This window comes from Frieseomelitta varia, unplaced genomic scaffold (genome assembly GCF_011392965.1).
Source record: "Frieseomelitta varia isolate USP_RPSP 00005682 unplaced genomic scaffold, Fvar_1.2 scaffold_248, whole genome shotgun sequence".
Classification (NCBI taxonomy): domain Eukaryota; kingdom Metazoa; phylum Arthropoda; class Insecta; order Hymenoptera; family Apidae; genus Frieseomelitta; species Frieseomelitta varia.
Window position 1 is genome coordinate 308,873 of NW_025109977.1, and position 26,384 is coordinate 335,256.

General features: G+C 39.3%; 1 protein-coding gene across 1 annotated transcript in view; it reads left to right on the forward strand.

The window, feature by feature from the left end:
• The window catches only part of LOC122528297 (inactive dipeptidyl peptidase 10-like), a 186,286-nt gene that overhangs the window by 84,500 nt on the left and 75,402 nt on the right, over positions 1–26,384 (forward strand). The window contains exons 4-5 of the mRNA XM_043653267.1: positions 1,099–1,193; positions 1,772–1,846. Of these exons, the coding sequence (XP_043509202.1) occupies positions 1,099–1,193; positions 1,772–1,846 (170 nt within the window). The remainder of the gene's footprint in view (positions 1–1,098; positions 1,194–1,771; positions 1,847–26,384) is intronic.

Consider the following 26,384-nt stretch of genomic DNA (forward strand, 5'->3'; position numbering starts at 1 on the left):
ATTGCGGTTTGATTTTCGTTTACGCGGAGGGCAAAACTTCGTCAATTCGGGTTAATTAGAAAGCTCGCGGGTAGGGATCAGGTGTATTAATAGGGTTAAACCGAGGATTGATAGCGGCCCGATCGGCCGAAGATTGATGATACTGGACCTCGACCAAACTTCTGCGAGGCATTTTAACTCCTTTTCACCAGTCTGCAGTTTCAGTTCAGTTCTCGAGCTCTAGTTTATATTTTATACCTATCCACTGTTTTCTGTTTTATGTTTTAACCTTCTGTGGTCGTCGGTGTGTTTCGTTTACTGTTCGCCAGATATCTCGTTATATCGCAATATCGTTCGCGAACACGCTTTGAGCGAAGTATCGCCGTTCGTGCAACGCTTTGCGTCGCGTGTCTTTCATTAGAATTCGAGATATCTCGCTCAAAACGTAGTACAGTGATAGCCTCAATCTCTTTATTCAACGAATAAAAGGAACTTTGTTTCTAATTTTGTCGAAAGACTTCTTCTCGAGTGTGATCAAGGATTACGCAAATTCTGTATATGCACATATACTCTTCCTCGAGAATCTTCCGTAAAATGTTCGAACAAAGTGGCTTCAGTTTAAAAAAAAAAAAAAATGTTGCTTTTAGTAAACTTATGCATTTCTTTCCTCTAACGCTAGTTTTAAAAGCATTTATATGCCGTTCACTACTAAAAATGTGTCTTTGCAATAAACGTCCGGCACTTTCTACACACATTTCCCGATCGGTTTCGAATCTCGATAGCGGAGATTGAGACTTGTAAATCCGATTAAACGGCAGTCGAAACGCCTCTTTAATTCGTTCGGCACGTTCATTGCAACAATGTCGATTATAATCGGAGGAACGAAGGGAAGAGAGACGATAATTCGGTATGAAATTTGTCGAAAGCACTGTTTCTTCAATCAGTCGCCGACGCGATCCCATCGGGAGCGATATCAAAGTAATTTCATTTTATCGGCGGAGTTTCTTGTCTTTTTTTTTCTTCTCCTCTCCTCCCTCCTCCCTCTCGCTCCTCCTCCGCCGGTAACAAAAGCTCGAGTATCTCTCGGCGGAGAACTACACGTGACCATTTCTGTTGCAGGAAACGAGATACTGTATCGCGATGAAACTGGAAATCTCCTGATCTATAATGTCACATCGAGGAAGCCGAGGAGAATCCTAGAGTCGAGTAATAACGTGAGTACAACGTGTTTGTCTTCTACTCTTCTTTCCCGCTGCGGAGAGGAAATATCTCCACTTACCGGCGAAAAAAAAAAGAAAAAAGAAAAGAAAAGAAAAAATAAAATAAAATGATTCGCCTCTTTTCGCGTCGCGTGAATTTGACAGACACTGTCAAGTTGAGATAGTCAATGAAACATCGCGTTCGTAATATTTCAACGAGAGGAAGGATTTTGTAACTGCTTTTTATTTTATAATTTATTGTGTTGCTCATTCCACACATTTTCCAGTTCGTTATCAACGAACGAAAAAAGTGTTAAAACAGTGGCACGTTTAATTGAAAACATTGCCAGTGTCTTGGAGCTGGTCCGATATTGAAACTCGTTGAAATGTTCAAAATCGTTCTTTCTCTGTTTTAAATACACGAATATATACGACACGCGGACTCTTCAGTTTTATTCGGCGATATATCTCTGTTGTGAAGTGTATTGCGGAGTAAAATATAGAAATTATACTGTGATATCAATGAAACGCAATGGTAATACTATCTAGCATCGAGAGGTTATATTAATAACAATTTCGCGTCGAACTTGCAGGCGCTGATGTCGAGTTTCGACCATCAACTCTCAGCCGACCGGAAATACCTGCTGCTGGCCATCGACTACCAGAAGGTAAGCTACATTTGCACGACACGTTCGAACTAGATATTCGATGGCGGTAGAAGTGAAAATTCTGCCGTTATTATGCCGCGAATGGGCCGGAACTGCGAATAAATTTCGAGCAGACTGACCGCGAAATTACCTCGTCTGATAGGTTTCGATCAATACTCGCAGCTGCTGCCCATTTACATCGTTTCTGCAAAAGTGCACCCGATGATGTAATATAGAAAATCGTTCTGTTTCCTTCGTCCTCTGATCCTTTAGACGAAAAAAAGAACGGAAGGACAGAGGATTGCGACAAATTTGTACGTTGGTTAAAAATTTTAGTTCGAAAGGGAAAAGAGAGAAAATATACGAGTTCCTCTTAGTTAAGCCGACAGGCGAACTCGTTTTTCGAGTCCGTTTTGTCGAGTTCCGACCGAACTGCATGACCCATTTCGTTCCAAACAACCGAATGTTGGACGAATTTTATTTGTGGTTTATAATAAAATAGAATACACTGGATTTTCAAGTAAATCCTTCTGGAAGAACAGTCACACGATTTCAATGGCGATTTCATTATTATTTTATCTTTGCGAATGACTGCGATTAATTTTTCGTTAGATGGTGACCAGGATTCGTTAACAGAAATTTCGTTAAATGCCGCGTCAAGTTCTTAGAATCTAGAAGATATTTCGATCATTTTCCATCAATTTGCACATCTGAGTCATCTCAAAACTGTGAGTGAATTAAATAAAAAACACACTGTTAATTAATATGTTTGATAGTATATATATAAATTGAATAACGTATATAATAACTATCACTTATGAACTTACTGCTTGCTTCTGAACAAAAACGCATCACTCAACACACTCGCAATTATCTCACAACACTCACGCCTTCGCTCGACTCTCACGCATTCTCACACATACAACATAAAACCAAAGCCACAAAAACAATTTACTTTCAACTTCAAAGAGTTCAAAAATCAGGATTTCACCAAGCTACAGCGGAAATTCGAAATTTGTAACAGAACGTTTAATTTACACTAGAATATCGTACAGATAATCAAAAGTTTAGAAAAGGATAGCAATATATAGAAAAGATTAAATGATTTAAAGATGAATGCATCCTTAATTATTGGGTAAGTCAAAAGAATTCAAAATCCTACAGATATTGTCGATATCTGAAATTTAATCTAATTTGTCAATTTGACAATTCAGCTCGAAGTTTACAAAAATTCACGCGCACGGAAAACAGACGAAGTCTCGTCTGCTTTCATTCTACCACAATTTACACGTCTCCTCCGCCCTCGAAGAGACAATTTCCCCCGATACTTTCGCGTCCCACGTTCCCCTAATCCTCGTAACCTATAATTCTCTTCCATTCTTCGAGGAACTTGGCTCACTCTTGCGAGATAGGAATTTAATTTTCGCGCGTTTACATCGGTAACTTCGTTCGTTGAAAGTTTATCGCATCGATCAGGCCAGGTAGACGCACGCACGCTCGGTGGACGCCTTCGATCTGAATGTGTAGCAGGATAATGGCCATTATAGGCTCGTTGTTACGGTCCTCAATTTTCTGGAAGACCTCTTCCGGAAGAAGATGGCGCCCCGATGCTTTACGATCGGAAAATAAAACGAAGAAAGAGAGAGGCCTCGTCTCTCCACGACAACGCGCGACAGTTGTTTTATCACCCTTGAAGTTTACATTTGCATTTAAATGAATTGAACCGGGACGACGCGGGGCAAAGGATCCCGTGCCTTTTTTTTTCGAATTATTTGAAATTCACCGGGTCCCGACCGTGGGGAAACATTCGAATTTCGTTTTTCAGGTTTCGACACCGGCTTTTTTTTTCTCCTCCCACCACCCCCACCCGTTCGTGCCAGCCTGACGCGTGTCAGTTTGCTTGCACTGCAAACTCAATTACGTTACCTCGATTACGTTATTCCGAAATAATCGCGCGATTTGATGCGTTGCATACCAACGCGATTTACACCATTCGAAAATAGTATAAAAATAGAAAAAGGACGGAGGGGGGAGGGGAGTGGAGGAGAGGGCGGAATTGGAGAACGATACAACGAAAATCGAAATCACTGGACAAGTGAAAATTTTTTGTTCTGCTGCAGTAGCAATATTTTTCTCGATTCGGCAATTTTTTGATTCCGACAGCATCGTAAACGTACGTTCGTCAAACGTAATTGTCAATTTTTCATGGGGTGAGGGGGCGAATTATGAAAGAATAAAATTTAATCATTCGTTTGGAGAATAGAGTTTGATCATTTCGAAATTGGTAAATTGGAAAATTTAGAAGTTTTTCTAAATTTTAGAAAAATTTTAGAAAAATCTTCGTCATTCTTCTAAATTTTAGTAAAATGTAGAAGAATGACGACGTAGCGTTTGAATAATTGCGAGAACGTCTGGAAAGTGTAGAACCGGAAATCTTTCGCATTTGGCGCTTTTTTTTTTTAATTTAAATATATTATCGTCGAGACATTTGAGTAGAAAGTATCCAGAATATCCTGTTATATTTATACCTCATTGTCCCATCGTTGAACTCAAATTTATCACAACGCACACGAAGAGATAAAAGTACGGAAAAAGTTCGGTCCATAATTTTTACTCGTGGTTCGATGATCGATTAAATCAGAAGCAGGCAAGCGCCCAAAAGAGCCTTCTCGAGCAGCAGTGTTTTCGATTCTGATCCTGGTCTTGTGAAACAATTTCCAAAGGAGCCGAGAGTAAACGAATTTTTCGATGTTTTCGCTGAAGCGAGGGTTATCAAGTCTCGAACTTATATCGAGGCTGGAAAAGTTGGATTCCGCGTGTACACGCCGCGAGGCGGCACTTCTTCAGTAGATTCTCAGCCCGTATCGAGCGCATCAGCGGCCTGTCTCGACTTTAATAAACCACGAGGACTGATAGAAATTACGAGCCTCGAATATTTTTGCGATCGACTGGTCGCCGATGAAATGTGAATCTCGCTCTTTAGTACTTTCAGCAGTTTACCGTGGAACTTTCTTTTCAAAATGAATTATGTTAACGTTGGGACTTGCAGACTTCGTTCTAGGCCGAGGTAGAGTTTAATTCCGTCGAATCGATTTTTCGATTTTCTCTTCTCAATGCGATACATTGTTGTATACAGAACGGAATTTTTTGGAAATTTACACCGGATAAATTCCAAATATTTCAGATTCTAAAAAATTCTAAACACTCCTGGTTCCAATTTCAAATAATAAAATTCTCCAATAATAAAATAATAAAATATCCAATTTGGTATGTCAGAAGTAATTCCACCACCCGTCGGAAACCTCGTTTCTTTGGTACACAAGAGAAATTAAGAAGCTAAAACGTCCATCACCCGAAAGATCGTACTTGAATCCCATTCGTTATTAAAATGACGAGGAAAATTCTAAAAAGGAACGAGAGACTTCTTGATCGAGGCTTTATCTTTGTTAAATCTTCCTCGTCGATGCTTCACCTGGCTCTCATCAGACACGTTCGAATTCTCGCTGGCCAGTCATTCGTATTGCTCGACATACGTTAAATAACGGTTGGTAGTCGAATGTGACCATACGCTGTGTGTTCTTGGAACACGTGTTCCACTGTAATTCCTAGCGTAGAATGCCAAAGCACTGCGTGCGTGGAGCAGATACACGCTAAATACCATATAATACCTGACATGCATAGAGCGCACGCAGGCGGACCCTGATGGTGCTGGCCTGGCTTCCTCAGCAGTTCTCGCCATTCAGCAGCACACATAATCGACCAACAGGGGCACCATCCTACGTACTATCTCGGCCCAATTGCATACATTATGAGCCACTGTATCCGAAATCTCTTCTACCCTTCAACCCTCCTGTCTCCCTGATTGCCCTCCTTTCTCTCTCTCTCTCTCTCTCTCTCTCCCGCTCTCATCACTTATCTGTTTCTCACGGTATTTCTCGCGGACGAACGGCCCTTTTGTCGTCGCTAATTTTATGCGTTCCTGCGGAAGCGATGCCTTATCTCCGCTGTACGTGGTTTAAGCTGTACGTGGCGGCGGAGTTTTATGTGGGATTGTTTAGCTTTGTTTTCAACTTGTTAAGTGCAACACCGAAATTTATCGACCGTGCGAAAGATGGGACACTTTTGACAGTGTGGCATCTGTGTGGCGTTGTCTTTCTTATTTTTTTAGAGAAAATTTTTAGAAAATCATTGCAGAGCCTAGAGAAGACTAGAATCTGTTTTATCTATTTATTTATTCTAATTTCTTTTTTATTGCGCTTTATTCTGCCAGGAATACTTTTTATCCTAATCAGCATGAATCAAAGAACTTTCTCTCATTTGGACACGGCTAGAATTTTATAGAATTTCATGTTACCAGGATATTTCTCTACGCTGTGCCGAGTAACAGGAATATTTCAGCGCGATGTAAATAAATAAAAAGGAAAAATAAAACTTCTATAATAAAATTCTATCTAACGCGAAAGATCCAGTTCATCATGTCGCCGAGTTTTTGACAAAACGTGCAACGTTCTCCAAGATTTAACAACATTTAATGGTATTTAACCAGAGGCAAACTCCAAGTGTAGCAACAGTCACAAAATCCCCGACGCGAATGTGCGCACGTCAGCGAACGATTCGCACGGAAGTAGCATGTTTATCGCGAACGGTTCGTTAAGGAGCGGTAGGTGGAGAGAGGACGGATCCTCTGGTGGGAGATCCAGCTGGTCCAGAGCCACCACGGTCGTGCATAACTCAGAATTTCACGTTGCAGCGGTAACAGGGGTGGTCCGCGGTTCGTTGCCGCTACACGCAGCTCGTGCAACCGGAATAGTGGGGCACGGTTCGCGTACAAATGTAGCGAAACCGGAGGTTGCACCGGAGAGAGAGAGAGAGAGAGAGTGTGTGTGTATGTGTGTGTGTGTGTGTGTTCACCGAGGGTTGCCTGGCGAAACGCAGACAAATAGGAAAAGAAGAGCAAGAGGACTGGATGAAGGGAGGTTGACAGAGGTACGAGAGCGACGAGAACGAAGAGGAGGAGGAGGAGGAGCGCAGCCGGTGCAACGTGATTCTAAAATAAATCTATTGGATTTTGAATTTGAATACGGGACACGAGCCTGCTCGACGTTGTATCACAAATAGAGGTTGGAATAGAGCTCGCCTAAACAGCTCAGAGCTATTGCTACTGGAATATAGACGAGCCTGTATACGCCCCTTGTATACAAATCGATCGGCGTCGTGAAATTTTTAAATGCCGTGAAAGCTCACGCGGCCCTCTCTTTATTAAATTCATGATTCGATGCCGATCGACAGAGTGTTTTAACTTCATCTCGTTCGATGATTCGGAACGTTTTTGCTTGTGAATTTGCTAGGCAAATTGGGCCGAAGTCTGGTTAGGTTGATGCCCTTTGATCTTGAGAATTTGAGATGTTACGATCATTCCAATTTCTCTAAGCTATACGTATACGTGATACAATTTCTTAAGGAAATATATATATATATATATGACACAATTTCTTGAAGAAATATATATATATATATATCATACAGTTTCTCGAGGAAATTTGTATTTATATAGTCTCTGAAAGGTAGATAAAAGGAAAGACATCTCGAAGCTCGTGGAAAGACTGTTTCCTCAACGGGGGAATGCGTTTTGTATTACTTGATCAGTTGTCTGTCGTTACGATCCCAAGAGAGAGAGAGTTGTTATATAAGGGTTTATGTAACAGATTCGCGGCATTAGGAAACGTTATTTCAGCAATTTAATAATGTCTTTTTGTGACATCGCTTAAAATCCAATGATGTCAGAATTTTAATATTATACGAAATACTATCATACATCGATCTTATGTCAACGTACTGATCTCAACACACTGTCGAGCGTTATCTCGTTCGATTATTAATTAAGATATTTATAATACACTTCGTAATAATTTTACACTATTTCGCACAATTGTTTGTTAAAATAATTATCTACCGTGTACGAAAGTTTTAGAAACACTCTTATTTATAATTTCCAAATGAAAAGCGAAAGGGAGGGTTATTTCATCGCGCGTGCTTCGAAACAGATGGCTCAGAGATTTTAGGCTCGATGAATATAGATCAGAGTAGCAATCAGAGTTATATGAGAAACGAGAGGTTAACGCGATTGGTATTCTCGATCTGTACGTTGGGTTTGCATATCGAATCAATCGATGGGTTTCCGTGTTTGCTTGCGAGGAGGCACTCTCACTTAACTACGTCTGACCGTTCACTCTCGAGTGACTCGACGATAATAATAACATTTGTCATTAATTACACGCATTAATTGCTGCACGAGACGGCATTAATCACTATGATTAATCGCGTGTCGGTAATACCATGACCACTCCCATTATTCCAACTTCCTCCCTCCCCCCCTCCTTTCTCCCTTTTCTCGTTTTAACATCGAAAGAGAACCCTGAAAAAAGAATTCCCTTGGTCGTTTCTAGCTTATCATTCTCGCGCTGCTATTCTGCAACTGCAAATTTGCGAGAATTTAATTTCCACTCTTATTATTTCAATCTGCGCGTCTATTTCTATCTCGAACGTGACGACGGTTTAAGGGATGGTTTCCAAGGAATGAAATAACTTTGTACATTTCGTGGGTTGATTTTGATTTTAAAGAAGTCATGTGTATATATATATATATATACAATGGGGTGTAAAATTGAGTCAATAACAAAAATTTTTAAGAAAAATATTTCTTGTCGTTAAACAAAGTATAAAAACATGAAAATAAACTTGACTATCTGATTCTTTATAGTTTTAGAAAACTGAAGATTTTTTAACTTTTAAGATTAGGTTTCTTACTGGCTGAGAAAAATAAAAAACATAGAATCAATTTTGCATCAGAATTGTTTCATAGTCAGATTTACAAGCTTTATCATACCATAATATATTTTCTCCATAAGCCGGAGTTCCTCAAGTTTATTTTCATGTTTTTATACTTTATTTAACAGTAAAAAATATTTTTCTTAAAAATTTTTGTTATTGGCTCAATTTTGCACCCCACTGTATATTTAAGTCATATGTATAAGTCAGATATGTATATATTTGTCGTGTACGAACGTCAGTAACAAACTGCAGATTTAATTCGTCGCAAGTAATCATCAATTGATAACGTAAATTTCAATTCATGGTAACTTCGAAGATTCTTCTTGCTTTTGATTTATGAAACGCGGTCATAACATAAAATTGGTCGCTCTATAATTAACTAAGAGAACGCACGGACATTAACACAAAAACCAAGTCAAAAGTGTTCAGGACGACTGTTAATTCGTAAAAAATTTCTCACATTGAAATTTTCCACATTTACAATTACGACGTATTTCCTTGAAAATACACAAATCGAAATCTTCTTCGTCGTGTGAGTCCTCCCGATACGATCATCGTGCTTCAGCCACCTCGTTAACTCTATTAACAATCGTTCGAGAGGAAACGTGGAAACGAAGGAGAGAGGAAAAAAAAATATTTTGAAAACCATCGCGCGCACCCTCCACCCCTATTTATCCCGCCGCTGATAAGCAACAGAGACGCGGCGGTTGAAAAGTCAGGCGCTATTGAATCAGGCTGTACAGCCGTGGAATCGGACATCACGCTCATCGAGGGCTCGTAATTTCAATTGGAAAACGAGTAAAAGGACCGCGGGGAGGACTCGTTGCTGCTCGTGCACGGAAAGCAGAACGAATTCGAACCTCGCATTAGTATTCGGGGTGGTTTATTTGAGGGAGAGAGACAGAGATAAATAGAGAGAGAAAGAGAGAGAGAGCTGAGAACCGCTGGCTGGTTCTCCACGTGCATTTCAACGGCAGCTGCTTCGTACAGTCCACAAGGGGGGGAGGGGCATCCTCCACCCCCTTTCCTCGAACAGCTTTCCACGATGGCTGCTGCCTCCCTCACAATCACGCGGCGATATCGTAAATACGGACCCTTGAAATTCCTTTAACTAATATCGCTGCGAGCGTGGTACGTACGTGGCACGCTTCTTTTTCATCCAGAAAACTTCGCCAGGACGTCGTAGAGAAAGAGAGAGAGAGAGAGAGAGAGAGAGAGAGAGTGGGAGGTGGGATGGTGGAAACTTTTTTCGAAGAACTTCGAAATTATTTGCCGCGTCGTAGATTCGGCGGATAAAACTCACCGCCACTGGAAGTTGGAGAAAGGATATATACACAGATAGATAGAGAGAAGATAGGGAGGAAAGGGGGAACCAATCGCGGGGGTGGAGGAAGAGGCGGGAGGACACTCTCAGTTGTTGAAATTGGAGCGAGAGGGCGCGGAGGGGGTAGCTCGTTGAAAATTACTATTCGAGCGCGAATTAAGAGGATTTCGAGAAGCAGGACAGTGCTCGAGGCAGGTCTCATTACCGGCGATCCTTTGCCGATAAGGCGCCTGGATAACGCCCCGGAGGGGTTGTATAAAATTCACGGAGGAACAAGCCGGTTTTCTTCCACCGAAACGCGATACCGTTTCGTTTACAGCGCCGTTTGCTTGACGAGGCGCAATTCGATGATTCCCCGGGCCTGAGCCCTTTCCCCGATTCACTTGTCGGATGTCAAATTTTCTTACACAACGTGGAAACGTAGAGATTCTCTCTCGAACATTATGTTGAATGTTTTTAATACTTTTTAAAATAGAATTTCTCACCTGTTTCCCTTCGAGCAGGCATACTTGTTTCCACGAGAGGCATCGAAGTCCAGAAAAAAAAAAATGGAGAAACTTTGCGAAACTCACAAAGCTTTTATTTATTAAAGACACACTGTTTCACGCCCTTAAATAAAATACAAAACGTCCAACAAAAATTATAGATTGGCCATTTCAACCACTTTGCCGTGCGAAGTTTAACGCGAGTTTAACACCGTCCGCTGTCCGAATATTAACAAGAATCACTGACAGTAAACGAGAGACAGTAACTCGGTCCCACGAACCGCAGGAATCGATGGGCCGAGCTAATCGAAGGGCCCCTGAATCGCGCGCGCGCGTGGCAATCAGCGATCGAAACGCGACGATTTAATTCGCGGTAAATAAACGCGCGGGCCGTGTCAGCCTCGAAAAATAATACTAATTGGAGCGAGGGAAATGCACAATGGCCGTCTAATGAATTTCCGGTTGCCAGTGTACACGCGTAGAGACAAGTTTGCTGATTATTGGAATTTTCCATGCGGGGGTTAGCCGAGCAGGGTGCAATAGGGTAAACGAACGTGAAACGAGAGACAGAGACGAACAGGGAGAGAGAGAAAGGGCTGACGCACGGATAAACACACGAAGAGAGAGAGAGAGAGAGAGAGAGAGAGAGAGAGAGAGAGGGAGGAAAAGGAAAGCTACGAAAGAGAGAATATTGCTGCGCCATCATCCGGTCCTTGCATCATTAGAGGATGCTCCGCTTGCACGATACCATGTCACGTTGCCAGCCGCATAATGTGTACCTTCTGCGTGGAGTTTTATCTTTCGACGTGTATCACGCGCGTTTAATGAAGTCACGCGGCGCGCTTCAAACATCCACCGCGGAAAATCGCTCTCTCACCCCCTCGGAGCGCGATCTCTGCTCGTTAACGTCCGTGTGCCGTTTTTCTTCCTGTTCTTTTTCGTTTCATCTTCTTCTCTTTTTTGCCTTTTCTGCTGCTGCTTTCCTGCTGTTTTACCGCTACCCTTCGTACGACTTCTTTTCTTTTTTCTTCCTTTCTTTCTCTTTCCACGCAACAAGAACGAGGACTTATCGAAAGTTTACTGCGAAGAGAGACACACAGCAGGCTCACGCGGATTCTGTGATCGATCGGCTCGCGGCTGCTTTCGTCGTGCATTCTCGGTGTTTCGAGCAATTTACGTAATTAGGCGGATTCTTGGTATCAGCGTATTATTTCATCTGCTAGAGTTACTAACGTTTCTGCGTATATTACGTGAAATTCAAGGATCGTTTCTTAACATCAAGTGCATCAGCGGAAGATTGAAATGTGTACCAAATAACTATTTATCACCAGGCTGCGGATTTTTGTTTTTGTATTTAAAAATTTTTAAATTAAAGTAATAAAAATTTTACAATTTTTACGCGTAATAAAATTTTAAAATATTCAAAGTACGATACTTATTTGTAATATTTGTCACGCGCGAACGATCTGCACACGAGACATCAAAATGCCGAAACCTGCGCAATAATCTGCAGTCTACTTATTATGTTATTACTGGTAAATGAATCGGCGAGTCGTTGGAATGTAGAGCTGATCGATTTATAGCGGAACAAGGGCACTTTCCATTGATATGACTTTAAAAATGGGTTACACGTACTTTTATTATTGGCCGAGATGGTCTATAAATCTGTCATGGTCTGCGTCGATAGACCACAGGCGCGAGTAGAATACGTCCTTTGTATCCTCCTGTGCCATCCTGCCAGCCGTCTTTCTGGTCACGAACGGTATTTGTTTCACTTATTTTTTTCTTTTCTTTTTCATTACTTCTGAACGAACGGTTCGCGGCTCGACCTGTTTTTGAATAAACGTTGCTGCTGCCATTTAACGTCGCAGTCTGAATTCTGAATGGATACAGAGGTACCCCTAGGTATTCTAACGGGCAGCTGGCGAGTGTTTATGCAAATTTATAAGACGGAGCGCTCAGAGATTCACTGATGTTTTTTAATTTCGAACTTCTCTTGCATTTGTATTTTTTACACTTGTATTCACTGTCCGCTGAGATTCTCTGCTACTGGATGTTAATAAATTCTGACACGTTCAAAACTCTTAAACTGGCCATTAAATCGTGGCTTTAATCTCGAGATTACGATTGAAGTTGAAATTAAAATCCTCGTTTCAAAAGTCGATTATCTCTGAAAACTGGAGAAACGAAATCTTCTCTAATTTCAAAAGTGGCCGGGGAACGATTGTAAATTTCTTCGTAGCACGGACCTCTCTTGAAAATTAACGAGCTCGTGCAAAAATATGTGACGCGAGCGAGCGGCCCCGCGCGATTATTTCGCGGTGTTTTCGCGTTCGAGGCACAGGAAAGTTTCAGGGATTATTTTCGCGTCAAGCTGCGAAAGGTTGCGGGGGAGGGAATCGCCGCGTTATTTTGTAGCGGTGCAACGATAAACGTCGGATGTCGTTATAATGCAGCAGAGTCGGTTATCGGCGCCCATTCCACTGACACGATGTTTACACAATGCGTCGTCGTGCTTTTTGCGCGTCCAATAAATGTTGCCGCGTGCCCGACATTAATCATAACGCCGATCAAATTGCAATAAACGTGGAGAGAAATGAAAGAACGCCCGTGCACATACCGGGGCTCGCTATGAATCCAATAACTTGGATCTCTTAAATCTCATTTCAGCGTTCAACGATACGACGCGATTGCGACGCATTTGTGATTGTTTGTAACTTTATTAAAAAAAGCAAAAGAGAAAAAGAAAAAAAAAAAAAAAACGACACTATTCCAAGTCGATCAAATTTCACCGCACCTGTTTCGTCAATTTCGCTCGTGAGTTTTTCTATTTCTGTGACTACTCGAGAAGAGAAAACGGAGCGATATTAAAATTTGCAATATTTGTAAATTAAATTTCAACTAAGGTAACTAATTAAATTAAAAATTTTAATGGCACAGCTTGCCTTTTTCAAAGTGCTCGAACGTGGCATGCAGATGCCGCTGCAATCGCAGTTTTACGTAATTTAATTAAATTAATTAAAACGAGCGAAATTTTAAAGACCAAGAGTCTAATCTCTTCTCTTAGGTTTGTACCCACAAAGGGGTGGAAACCCGTAGCAAGTTGCAGCGAATTTTCTTCCATCGCTCGCCCTGAGGCTGTCTCATAAATAACGCTCCAAACACTTTTACTCCCTTAATTCCCGTGATCGAGACATTGTTCACGATCCACGGGGGAATTCCCTCCTTTTACCAACTCCAAGGGACACTGGACTTCGTGTTTCGTGGACCAGCGTTTCCAAAGCGTGTCCATTGAACAGCCGGTTGACGAGCAAGGAGAGTATAAAGCTTCCTGTCTATAATCTCAACCGGTGCCCACCGAGATCTAACACTTCTCTTGTCCTCGTCACGACGAAGCGCGCGCCATCTTATTTACTCAACGTCCACAGAGTATGGAACAGGTGCCGTGGCTTTTATTTCGATCGGGTTGTTCGGGAACATCGAGTTGCAAATGACGCTGGTGATCACTCCTCAGCTCTGACTTTTCGCGTGAGAAAGGATTCTTTGGCTGTAACCATTTTATACTCGGTTTTACGAGAGTTCGAGGGTGCACGACGAATGAAAATATTCCGAAGGAATAGCGTTCCCCGACGATTTGTGTGTGTGATTTCATGGATCGTTGATGGGAGTGGAAATAGTGGAGGCCATGATTGAACTTGTACAGAGTCCCATTTCGATTTCTCGAACTCTTTTCTTCTTCGTCGTTACCATAGTTTGATAAATAAGTGTTGAAACGTCATAGTAATTATATGAAATACTTTCCTCTGACTAGTTTGAATTATTGTAATTTTATATAAACACTGGTGTCGTTTTATTATTATATTTTAATATTATATTTTTATAATTATTATATTTCAGTATTATATATTTATATTTATTATATTTTAATATTATATTTTTATAATTATTACATTTTAATATTTATTATATTTTAATATTACAGTTTTGTAATTATTATATTTTAGTATTATATTTTTATATTTTAATTATTTTATAATTATTATATTTTAATATTATATTTTTATATTTATTATATTTTAATATTATATTTTTACAATTATTATATTTTAGTATTATATTTTTATATTTATTTTATATTTACTATATTATAATATTATATTTTTATACTTATTATATTTTAATATTATGTTTTAACATTATATTTTTGAATTATTAATCTATTTCTACCATTCATTGTTGCAACTGTCCAATTTGTTGTTCAATGCATTTAGTCATTTCAACAAACACTGATATCGTTTTGCAATGTAATTTAATATTATATTTTTATCATTTTATAGTAGCACAGTATTAGTATATTATGTCGTATTACATTACATGCACTACGTTCCGCAGACTACAGAAAGATTCAACAATAAAATAGATTAAAACAGAATAAAATTATAAAAATAAATATAAAACATATTAATATAATATAATATAGTAAAAAAAATATATATATATATATCAGAAGAACGAAAAAAAAGATGAATTAAAATCTGCTCTCAAAGAAAGGAAGAAAAAAAAAAGAGAAGAAAAGAAGCGAGCGCCAGAAAACGCGGAGAAGCATCAAAGATCACGGGAAGCGATATGGCCCGTGCCATCCTCGATCGCTTTGACGTTTTAATGGCTATGGATTTCACCGGCGGTGAAATTTCGTTTTCGAAAAGGCTTGTTGTTGTTCACGGTGTCGAGCAGGCTCGCGACCAGCGCGCGAGCTCGTTGTTCTTTGTGGCCATCGTCAAAGGGTTTTCGTGGTAAATTGATCGGTCATCCCGTTTCTCGTGGTTCATTGTCGCGGCGTGACCCAGCTACGTTCTCGATCTGGCCCTGCCTCCTCGTTCGAGCGCGATGATTAATTAATCTCGACGTGCCGCGGTGCATTAATGCGACAGTTTTTTCCCCCTCCGCGACGCAGCTGTTACGCTTGGAAAATCGTCCGTCTCGTTCGAAGAGAGAGACGCCCGTTCTTTTCTTTATTCCTTTGCTCTCTCTCTCTCTCTCTCTCTTCTCATCTGGTTGTCGAGTTTCATTCTGGCTATGTCTTCCTTTGTTTCTTTTTCTTTTTTACCTTTTCTGCCACGGCGACGCCTTTTGGAAGAAATGATCGATCGGCGTCTTTGGCGTTGCTCGTTTGCATTTCGTTGCGATTTGTCGCAAGTTTCTTTGATCGTTCAAATGAGAACGTACAGTGTACTTGATTTATTTCGTTCATTTGAGGGAGTGTATGCTTCACGTTTAATATTGCCGAGAAACACGAAAATTTGATCGAGTAGACGACCGAAGCATGAAGTTTCTCAACAGAGACATTAAAGTGAAGAAACAGAGAGGCTTCGTAGTAACGTATGTTTTAAGAATCGTTTTAAGTCTCCAAAGTTTCGTGTTCTAACAAAAATTATAAATTGACCATCATTTTGACCATTTTGGTAGTTCTAGTGTTAATCCCGGATTGGAACGGTCCATTTGTTGGTCATCCGTGGTCAATAGTGCAACAACAAATTGTAGAAGTAGATCAATAGTTCAAAAATATAATATTAAAATTTCCATTTTATGGTCAATGGTCATTGTTGGTCATTCGTGGTTCTCACTTGACTCTCTATTAGCTCTGGCCAACATTTGATTACTAATCACACGATTACTAATCACAACACCAATTCTCGATTGTAAGAAGTAGTCACCATGGCGGCGTTCATTTTTAAAAAAATGAGTTCAACAGTGGCGAGGTTGATTACAAATGGAGAAAGAAGGAAATAAAATAGGAAAATATATTGTGTTCTCAGTTGTTGAGAATCAACCAAAGCAAACGGTCGTCTCAACGATTATATTGTTATACGTTTGTTAAAATAAATAGTTATTGTTATAGTTTCTTGTTAAAGTTTCGTAATACATTTGTTTAAAGGAAGTAAAACGTCCATTATTATCAGCTAGTGAGTGGCAGTTTGCTAGATTGGTCCTCGAGTTTGATGGATTTTAACCGACACGAGGTCGGTTTTTACTCCTCGAGAAAACTTTTTATCACTGTCTCTCCTTCCGTTTGTACGAAAACGGTATCAAATTGTCCTCGTGGACCCTCAGTTACCCTTACTACGCTTAAAGATCTAATGCAAAAGGTGATTTCCTCGAAAGAGTTCTTTCTCATTTCTCTCTGTCCCTTGAAAATTTGATTGTATCTTCTTCCGAAAGTGGGCCTCGACTTCCAGGCGAAGAACTTGGAGAGAAAAGGAGCGTGCAATATAGACGTAATCGACGATTGAAGTATGGTCGTAATAGGAATTTTTCGTGGGAAGTTCTCTTCGTCAAAAAGTTTGCCAAGGTATTAACTTTGACCTCCGCAACTTTGACCGTCTCGCGGCCGGTTTCCAACGTGTTCTTTGCATTTTGTCCTTTCAAACTTCGAGCCTCGTTAAAGATTACTAAATTTAAATTTCTTACAACCATGGAACTTTGCTAATTTTACTTGTCGTTCCGCTTTCCAATTCATTAAGTTGCGACAGTGCGACATTTTTATTTCTAATCCTTTTCGATTAATTCGTATCGTCGAGTCTCACTTTCTTTTTTTTTTCGTGCCGGAGTTGCGAAAGAAAGTTCCAAGGAATCGATTAAATATTTCTTCGCATCGTGCCTTCGTAAAATTCTCTAAAATTAATGTAAAATTTTATAATTCGTAATCAACTATTCGATTTATAATTTATAATACTATGAATTCTGTTTAACCTGTAACTTTCACAATTTATTTATTTATTACTATCATCGGTTGATCATAAATGTAATTTAATTTCCAGTCAATTCAATTGAATTTAATTTTACGAAATTCCAAGAAATTGAAGTATCCACACGATCAATTGTTGCTTGATCCTCAACAGGATCGAACGATTAAAGAGACATCGAAGGATCCACGAGTGAATTTTCGTATCACCGAATCCTTCACTCGACTGAATTTTCACGCAAAGAATGTTATTCGATCAATTGTAGTCAATTTGAAGGACAAGACGAATCTCGTTTTCACCTCGATTTTCGTCTATCGACGTCGCGTCGCTTTCGCTAATTATGTTCGCGCACGATTCCGCTTTGCAGCTCCCGGCTTTGCCAGGCTGAATTATCGCGCAGACATTCCAATCACGCCAGTCAATCAACCATCCGCGGGCCTTGCGTACTATTTACATTATTAGACGCAGTCGATTTCGCGGTTTCCGCGATTCGGTGGTTGGAATTCGTAATTAGAGCCGGGGAAACGAGGCGTCTAAGTGATGGGAACGTCTTAATCACGCGAACAAGAACGGAAGATGATTCATGAAAGGTTTGGAAATTGGGCGGCTGGTGGAATTAGAAATGTTTTTTACAAATGCACATCTTGTTACTTGCACTTTGATTTCTCCTATATTTGATATTTTTGTGTATTTTGTATATTTTGTATATATTATTCGTGCTATTTTTATACATTTTGTGCATAATTAGAATTTTTCATTTCATTACAATATTTCCTAAAGTACAGAAGCAAAAGTACATCTTATTTCTTGCACTTTGATTTCTCCTTATATATTTGATGTTTTACGTGCCATTTTTGTATATTTTTGTATATTTTGTATATAATTAGAATAATTTCCACTTTATTACGATTATTCCTAAGAGCAAAAGTACGTCTTGTTTCTCCATATTTTTCGTATTTTATATTTTACGTCGTATTTTTGTATATTTTTTACAATTATAATATAATTAGAATAATCTTCACTTTATTACGATTATTCCTAAGAGCAAAAGTACGTCTTGTTTCTCCATATTTTTCGTATTTTATATTTTACGTCGTATTTTTGTATATTTTTTACAATTATAATATAATTCGAATAATTTTCACTTTATTACGATCCTTCCTAAGACGCATAAGCAAAAGTACGTCTTGTTTCTCCTTATTTTTCATATGTAACATTTTACGTCGTATTTTTGTATATATATTTTTAAAAGGGATCCGAAACAAGCACAATTTTATTAATTTCGAAGATTTTCTACGGACGGGCAAAATTTCTATGAAACATTTAGAATATCGTGATAATTTCACTTACACTCGGTCACGTTATATCCTCGCGAGGAAATGCTTACGTAGACGTGGACGAATGTAAATCCATTCCAAAGAGAAATTCCTTCTTCAATGTCAGATGTAAGGGAGATTCATTTTCTTGGCGGCGATGTCGAAGGGCATCGAAGATTAAAAACGATAGATTAAAGCGCAATGGCTTTCCCAGTTTTCTCTTCCAGCGTGCGATCAAAACTGCATGCGATTAAATCGTGAAATTTGTCAGTCGGAAAAATTCCAGTTCGACGAGATTAGAAAATTCCAAATTTTCGTCCGTTTCTTCATCACTCTGTGAGCATGGGTGTCCAATCTTTTAGATCTGGGTCTCGTTGGCCAATGAAAATTTGTCGAGTGCCACACATGGTTTACATATATTTCTTTTTTTTCTTTATCAGTTCAACGAGGAAACATTGAAACAATTTTTATAGCGTAACAATGAAACATTGATTAGAAAAATATATTTATACGAATGAAAGAGATATGAAAATGTTTAATGAGAGTACTTCAAGCTTGTTATTTGGTTCGATACAGAAGAACATCGTAAACATTCACGGTTAAAATTGTTCAAACAATAAAATTCTCCTTCAATCGTTCCAAAAATTTTGATTTTGAGAGCGCCGCGTGAGTTTGAGAGTCCCATACGGGTTGGACACGCTTGCTTTAGTGTCTCAGCGTCAGTTACATTGATTTCTGTCGCAATCCCCAGACTGTTCGACAGACGAAGACGACGTGGATGAAATGACGTTGGGCTAGTCGAATCGGACAGCGAACTTTCCAAGAGTCTAACTAGTTTTAACCAGTCTCGAGGTCGAAAGAGAGGGTAATACAGACGGAAGTTGAACGGCCAGCGAGAACAAACGCGCACAAACAGCTAATTGGCTTTCGAAAATGCTGCCACCGGTTGGATCGAATCTCGTATCGGCGCTATCGAGTCTCGTAGCTGCTGAAAGAAACGTTGATCGTGGCAAGTCGAAACAAAGTGACGAGTGTATTACCGGCCGGTGAGAAGTGGCTGGAATCGCGAGCGTGGACGTGGGGTAAATCTTCGAGGCTGCGAAGATTGATACGATTTAGAGAAAATTGCACGAGACATCCATCGAGTCTAGCGTTGTTCTTCTTGTTCTCTTCTCGCTCTCTCATGTCTGACGTTTGGAAAATTCTCTCGCTCCTCCGGAGGAATTTCCGATCAATTCGACTTGAAAGTTTCGAGCGAACTGACGATCCCCGTGTGTCGGTAACTAAATGATAAATTTTACAGAAACAGAGATTCGTTGTTATGGATGTTGGATAGTTTGTGGAAGCGCAACGAATTGATTAATTAAACGTGTCAGGTCTGTTGGATGTTCTATAGAGGATTTTTATGTGATTCAGATTTATCTAACTTCAACATCACCAAAATTCGAACGTTCCCTTTCTTTCTCGTAAGAAGTCAAATAAAATTTCCTCTGTGCACGGTGTTATTTGTTTTATTAGCAAACTATGTTGATTGAACTACATACTTTACGATATACACTACATACTGACGATTCCAGTTTATAAATCTTCTTCGTTAGGTCAGCATCTAGAAGATATAAATTCAGTAAAAAAGAATGCAAACAAAGATTGCTTTGATACACATCGACGTTCGTCGACTCGTAATCGATCAAATTCTATTCAAGACACTATACGCGTCGCCGATCAACTTTCATTCCGCGTGCAACGTTAATTTTTCACCCGGGAGCCACTCTCGTTTATCTTTAACAGCAATTTGTACACCCTCTAGTTCCTCAACATCTGACTTTTCCCCGTCCGCTTTATTCTCGAACGTACATTGACAAAGGTTGAAATTACGTTTACACCGTCTATATTCCGATAATAGCGAAATAAAAATGTGGAAGTTTTTGCACGAAACTGTGTAGAACCTGTGCGAATCTCTGTAACATAATTTGGAAAGGAGCCAGCTGTTGTCTTATGGCAATAACGAAACACGCGTGTTTCACTAATTTAAATCTTTATATTCCTCGTAATTTTTATTTTCGATGGTTTTCAAAAATATGAGAGCCGCTTATTGGTTAAATTATAAATTAAAATCATATATGTAACGTCACACATATATAACTTTATTAACCTAAATCTGAATAATATTCAAAATAATATTGAAATAAAAATAAAAATAATAACAATATTGTTGAAATTACTATAATAATTAATAATAACATTGTTAAAATTATAGTAACAATTGACACTTCCCAAAAATAACATCGATCGTCGAGATTAAAATTAAAAATAATATTGTTACGAAAATATTACATAAAACAAACGTATGTACATTCGTAGAAATACAAGATATATCTTTCTTTTGCTAAAGCAAATCTAAATATCCGAAACGTTCGATGCGAGAAGCTTCGACACTAGAACTACCGATGATTGAAACATAAAATTTCCATCAGAGACGTCAGAGTCAAAAAAAAAAAAAAAAAAAAAAAAAATAAAGTAGAAAAACTATATAATAATACAATGTATATGAGCTTTCATTTATATATTTTACATTATTCAAAATTATTTAAATCTTTGAAAATACAGTGTTGTTACGAATATCTAACAGAAATTATAAATTGGCCATTTTGACCACTATTATAACACTTTTCTCTAGTGTTAATAAAAATAATTTCTGGCCTCGTGGAGAAACAGCGGTGAAATCAAACTCTCGCCCCGGCGATCCCCACGAGACGAAGTCTCGCCTCTCGCCTCTTTCTCCGCGAATTTCACAAATACCACTTTCGTCGCGGGGGCGTGCATACTTATTTCAGAAATTCCAAAGTTCCGGAAGCCGAGAGCCTTGAGCAAACATTTGTTTCGCGGCAGAGAAAATATCTCCCTCCCCTCCCCCTCGTTTCTCGCGACGGGGAGAGGAGAGGGCTCCGAGTTCGAATAATCGCGCAGCCAAAAGCGCAACGACGCGACGCGGCTCTTTTCACGTTTGTTTGTTAGCCGGTTTCCTATGGGGTTGGCTGGGCCCGCGCGACATTTACATTCGAGGCAGAACGAGTTATTGCGTTCGCGGTGCAAGCGAGATTTATCGTTGACGCGTTGCTTAGAGCAGTAGTCCAGCGCGCGTGTGTTTTCTCTCTCTCTCTCTCTCTCTCTCTCTCTCTCTCTCTATTTCTCTCGTTTCGCCGCTTTGAAAACCGACAGACCAGCCGGCGAGGCGCTTTTGCTCGATTTTCGATCGGTCGCGCAAATAGAAATACAGTGACTCGGCCTCGATGGTTACCCCGCCACGGTTTATCCGATGGAAAAGTCGAAGAAATCGAGCGTCCGTTTCCTCCTCTTCGTTTCTGCACGCGCGAGTCCGTTCTACACCGGGCCCATTGTACACCGTGACGTTTATTGTTTAATAAATTTTTCGACAATCTATGGAACTTTATTGTTCGCTGCCCGGAAAAGGGCCGGCAGTGCTAGACAACGACGCAGAGGGAAATAAAAATCGCGTTCGCGAGGGAGGATATTTCCTCGTGGAATCGCTTTACGTCCTTTGTAGTCATCGTCTTTTATCGTTAATGGCCCGGCAATTGATATTTCTTCCCTTCTCGCGAGCCAGCGGTTCGAACGAAATTGATTTTCGAGAGAGGAACAGCGGCAGCGATAGTTGAGAGAGTATGTTCTTTTTGTAGAAGAGAAACATTGGTCTCCGAATTAGTAAACTGTGGATATTTGTACAAATTTGTATTTTTAGGAGTATAGAATGGAGTTCCATTGCTGAAGAATGTCGATAGAAAATTGTTTTATTCACGAGGATATTTTACAGATTGTTTCTCGTCTTCTTTTTAGAAGAAAAAAATGGCTTCCAAAGGGAATTAACCGGCTGTACAAATTTGTATTTTTAGCAGTAGCAGATTCGAATAGAATGTCGGTGGAAAAGTGTTTTATTTACGAAAATATTTTACAAATTGTTTTTAATCTTCTTTCCGAAAGAAAAAAAAAAAAAAATGGCTTTCGAAGGTAATTAACCGACTGTACAAATTTGTATTTTTAGCAGTACAGATTCGAATAGAATGTCGATGGAAAAGTGCTTTATTTACGTGAATATTTTACAGATTGTTTTTAATCTTCTCTTTAGAAGAAAAAAATGGCTTCCGAAGGTAATTAACCGGCTGTACAAATTTGTATTTTTAGCAGTACAGATTCGAATAGAATGTCGATGGAAAAGTGTTTTATTTACGAGAATATTTTAGATTGTTTTTAATCTTCTTTCTGAAAGAAAAAAAAAAATGGCTTTCGAAGGTAGTTAACCGGCTGTACAAATTTGTACTTTTAGCAGTACAGTTTCGAATAGAATAGAAAGAAAACTTTTTATTCTGTTTTATTTACGAGAATACTTTACAGATTGTCTTTCACCTTCAAATTTTCTATAGACGCACAGAAATTCCGCGGTCCAGTAATTAAACGTCGATGAAAATGGGTCGCGATTCGGGACAATGCAGTTCGCATTTGTTCGAAACGACAGCCGGGACAAAACTTATAAGACACGTTTGTAGCACAGTGTGACACGAATCACGAAACGTTATTCCTGAATTATGGAGACAAATGAACGAGATTTTCATAATTAATCGAGAAATTCTTGAAACAACATTGGACACCACGTAAAAGTTTGCCCGCGTAAATTCGAAACGTAGAAACGTCGATGAACTGTAATTAGAGAAAAAAGTGCAGTTTACGTTTGTTTGGATTAAACTTCAATTACAACAAATTCTTGGGACTCGTACGCGAACATTTTTACGGTATAAATTCATTATTTATTAAGAATTCATTTATTTATAGAAGTAAAATTGCGAGCATGTGATTAAATTCCATTCGTTGTGATTGCATTATTCGCGTATCAGTATTATTTCCACTGTCTGCAGAAAAAATTTGATGCGGTCAAAAAGTCGCGGGGCGTGCAATTGTGTAAATCAATTTGCAATTTATCTGGATGCATAACACGCGTGTATTTCATGGAATTGCAATATTGCCAGTTGTCGGAATAAAAATTAACGAACGAATGAGCGCGAGACGACGCGTTGCTATTTATTACAGCGACCGCACGATCCATGTAAATTATTTTTTGTTCCACCAATGGCACGATATTAATTGTTCTCACGAGAATTATCTTTTATTTCAACCGGCTGAGATTAATTCTGATTATTGTTAAAATTCCGCGGCAAGTGTGCCAGGATTTATCAAATAATCCTGAAAGCTGAAGGATTAAAAGCCGGAGCACCGATTCACCGCGAGATCTAATAAATTCTCTTGTCGACAAAAAAAAAAAAAAAAAAAAAAGAAACAACTTTCTACAAAATTATATTTCTGCTACCGCCGAGTGAGAATTAATTTTACTGCTGATTTTCTGACAAATAACTTTGTTATCAAGAGACGAGATCGCAGTACATTGTAATCGTAGCGAACGATTTAATCACTGCAGTTCTTCAAAGTTGGTAATTGCCCGTCGAAATTGCTATTGCGATAATGCGGCCGGCAGTCGCTTCGCACGGTGATTTTTAATAAATTGCACGTCAAGGTGCAAAGTAATTAACTCGTCGCAGCACGAAACGTCAAGAATCAAAAAATCAATCGACGTTTTCTGTTAAAACGTCAAAGAAAGAAAGAAAGAAAGAAAGAAAGAAAGAAAGAAAGAAGGGAAAAATAAAAAGAGAAGGAAGGAAGGAAGAAGAAGAAAACTGGGAACAAGCTAAGTTAACCTAATAAAGAAAACATCATCGTCGCAACATGCACGAGCAAGAAGGGCAGCGATACAGGTTAAGATAAATTGTAGTTTTAGCAGTGGCGCCACGTCTCGCACGTTAATGTATTCAGAGTCACTAAAAGGAAAGTTTATGGAATTAAAGAAGTTGTTGCGCGAGCTAACCGGCAGCAAGGATTAAAGCGGCAAGCGGCAAACGTTACCACCCGGTGGCCCGATCCGAAAGTTTCTGCTTTTATTCACGATTAGCGAAGCCACACCTTCGCAAAGGCGGCTCCGCTTCGCGACTAGGCTCGCTGCCGCTACTCGCTTTAAGTCCGCTTCTCCGCCAAGTTTCGTAATCGTTCGGACCAACGAAATCCTGATAACGAGAAGACACGAGAGAAAGAGAGAGAGAGAGAGAGAGAGAGAGAGAGAGAGAGAGAGAGAGAAAGAGACAAAGAGGCCCATTTATATCTCGCACGACGTTAGCAGCTTTCTCTACGCCTCTGATTCCCCGTTGTGACACGCGAACGATCGTTTAAAGATTACTTATCTTAATTACCAGGTGGCTGAAACGATCGTGTAATTTATTTATCAGAAGATGGTGGATAGCGTTTAACGGTTTAATCGAGGGTTCATTCCTTTCGATCGAACGTTGCAACGGACTGCATGAATTGTAGTTTAGCGGCGCTAAGATTCTTGGTTTCGGTTCCGTTTTCACTTTTTTTTTTTTTTTTATATGGGGGTTTAGAGTCGCATCGACTACGAGGTGTTTAGCGACTGGTGCTGGAATTTTCTCTTTATATCTGGTAGTTGGTCTCCTTTAGGTAGTTGATAACGGTTTTTTGTTGTTTCTGGCAGGTTGGAGCGGTGTTTTGATTTAATCCGTATTTACCTCTTATGTTTCGATATTTTCTGCATTCATGTAGCAAGTGTTGGGTGATGATTTATTGATTGCAGAAAGATGTTCTGCTTAGGAGGTATTCGTGTGTGATCTTGGAGTTCGATTCGAAGTCTAGTCATAACCAGATTCCACTTTATTTATTGGAAGACTTTAGATCTTGAACTTGACCAGGGCTTGTGCGACTTGTATGGATTCGACAGAGATTGGTTCACGATTTTTGATTGAACCTTTTCGTGTAATTCATTTATTTGATTTATTTGCAATTTGATCAAGGATTTCTTATCTCGCGTACGAGTGATGGTTTGTAGCGAGATATCTGGATTTTTTAACTTCAATTGGAAAGAAATTTTTAAGTATACCTTACGCACAATTGATTTATCTAAAGATTTTAGAATTCACGGATAGCTTGCAGTTTAATATTCAGATTTGAAGAATCTGGACTTTAGTTTAGTATTCGAATCAAATTTTTCACGGTTATTTTAACAGTTGCAATACTTCGTTTGTTCGTAGTTTCTAATTTCTATCTCTTCCTGCGTCAAGAATACCTCTCGTTTTTCTTCGATGAGAATATGAATTTTAATTTAGCACAGTCAAGCTTTGCATCTTGAATGTATTAAACAGTTTAAATCCAGTTTCCCTCTTCTCGCGAGAAATAAATAACCGTTTCAATTTCAAGGGGAAACGGAATTTTCGTTTTCTCTTTTTAAATGTTGTGTACCTTCGAACGCGCAACAAATGACGCTGGTGCTCGTTGAACAGATATTTACGAGGTTGAGGTTTGCGTTCTTTTGATTTTTCCGCCAAGTATGAAGTTCACGAGTTTACCTCCTCCACCTCCTCCTCCGTTACCTCTGGAACATCTGCTTTTCTTTCAACTGGATTACGTTCCCTCCAGCTTTCATCCGAGCGACTCTTCATTAAATCCCCTGCTCTATCCTTCCCTTCCAGTAAAAATTATTCTACAGATTGAGTGACGTTAATTAGCTGCCTTCGTCAAGAAGATTACCCCTTTTCACATACCGACTCATCTTTTAACCTTGCAGAATCTCGTTACTCCGAAGAAGAAAAACTGAGAAGTTAATGAATCTCGTTGATGAAATCCAAATTTTGCAATTTCACGCGATCAAAGACTTGGATGTACACGGGCACACGCGGAAATCCTAGGTATTTTAAATCAAATTTTACTAATTCGATCTGCAGACGTTTAGAT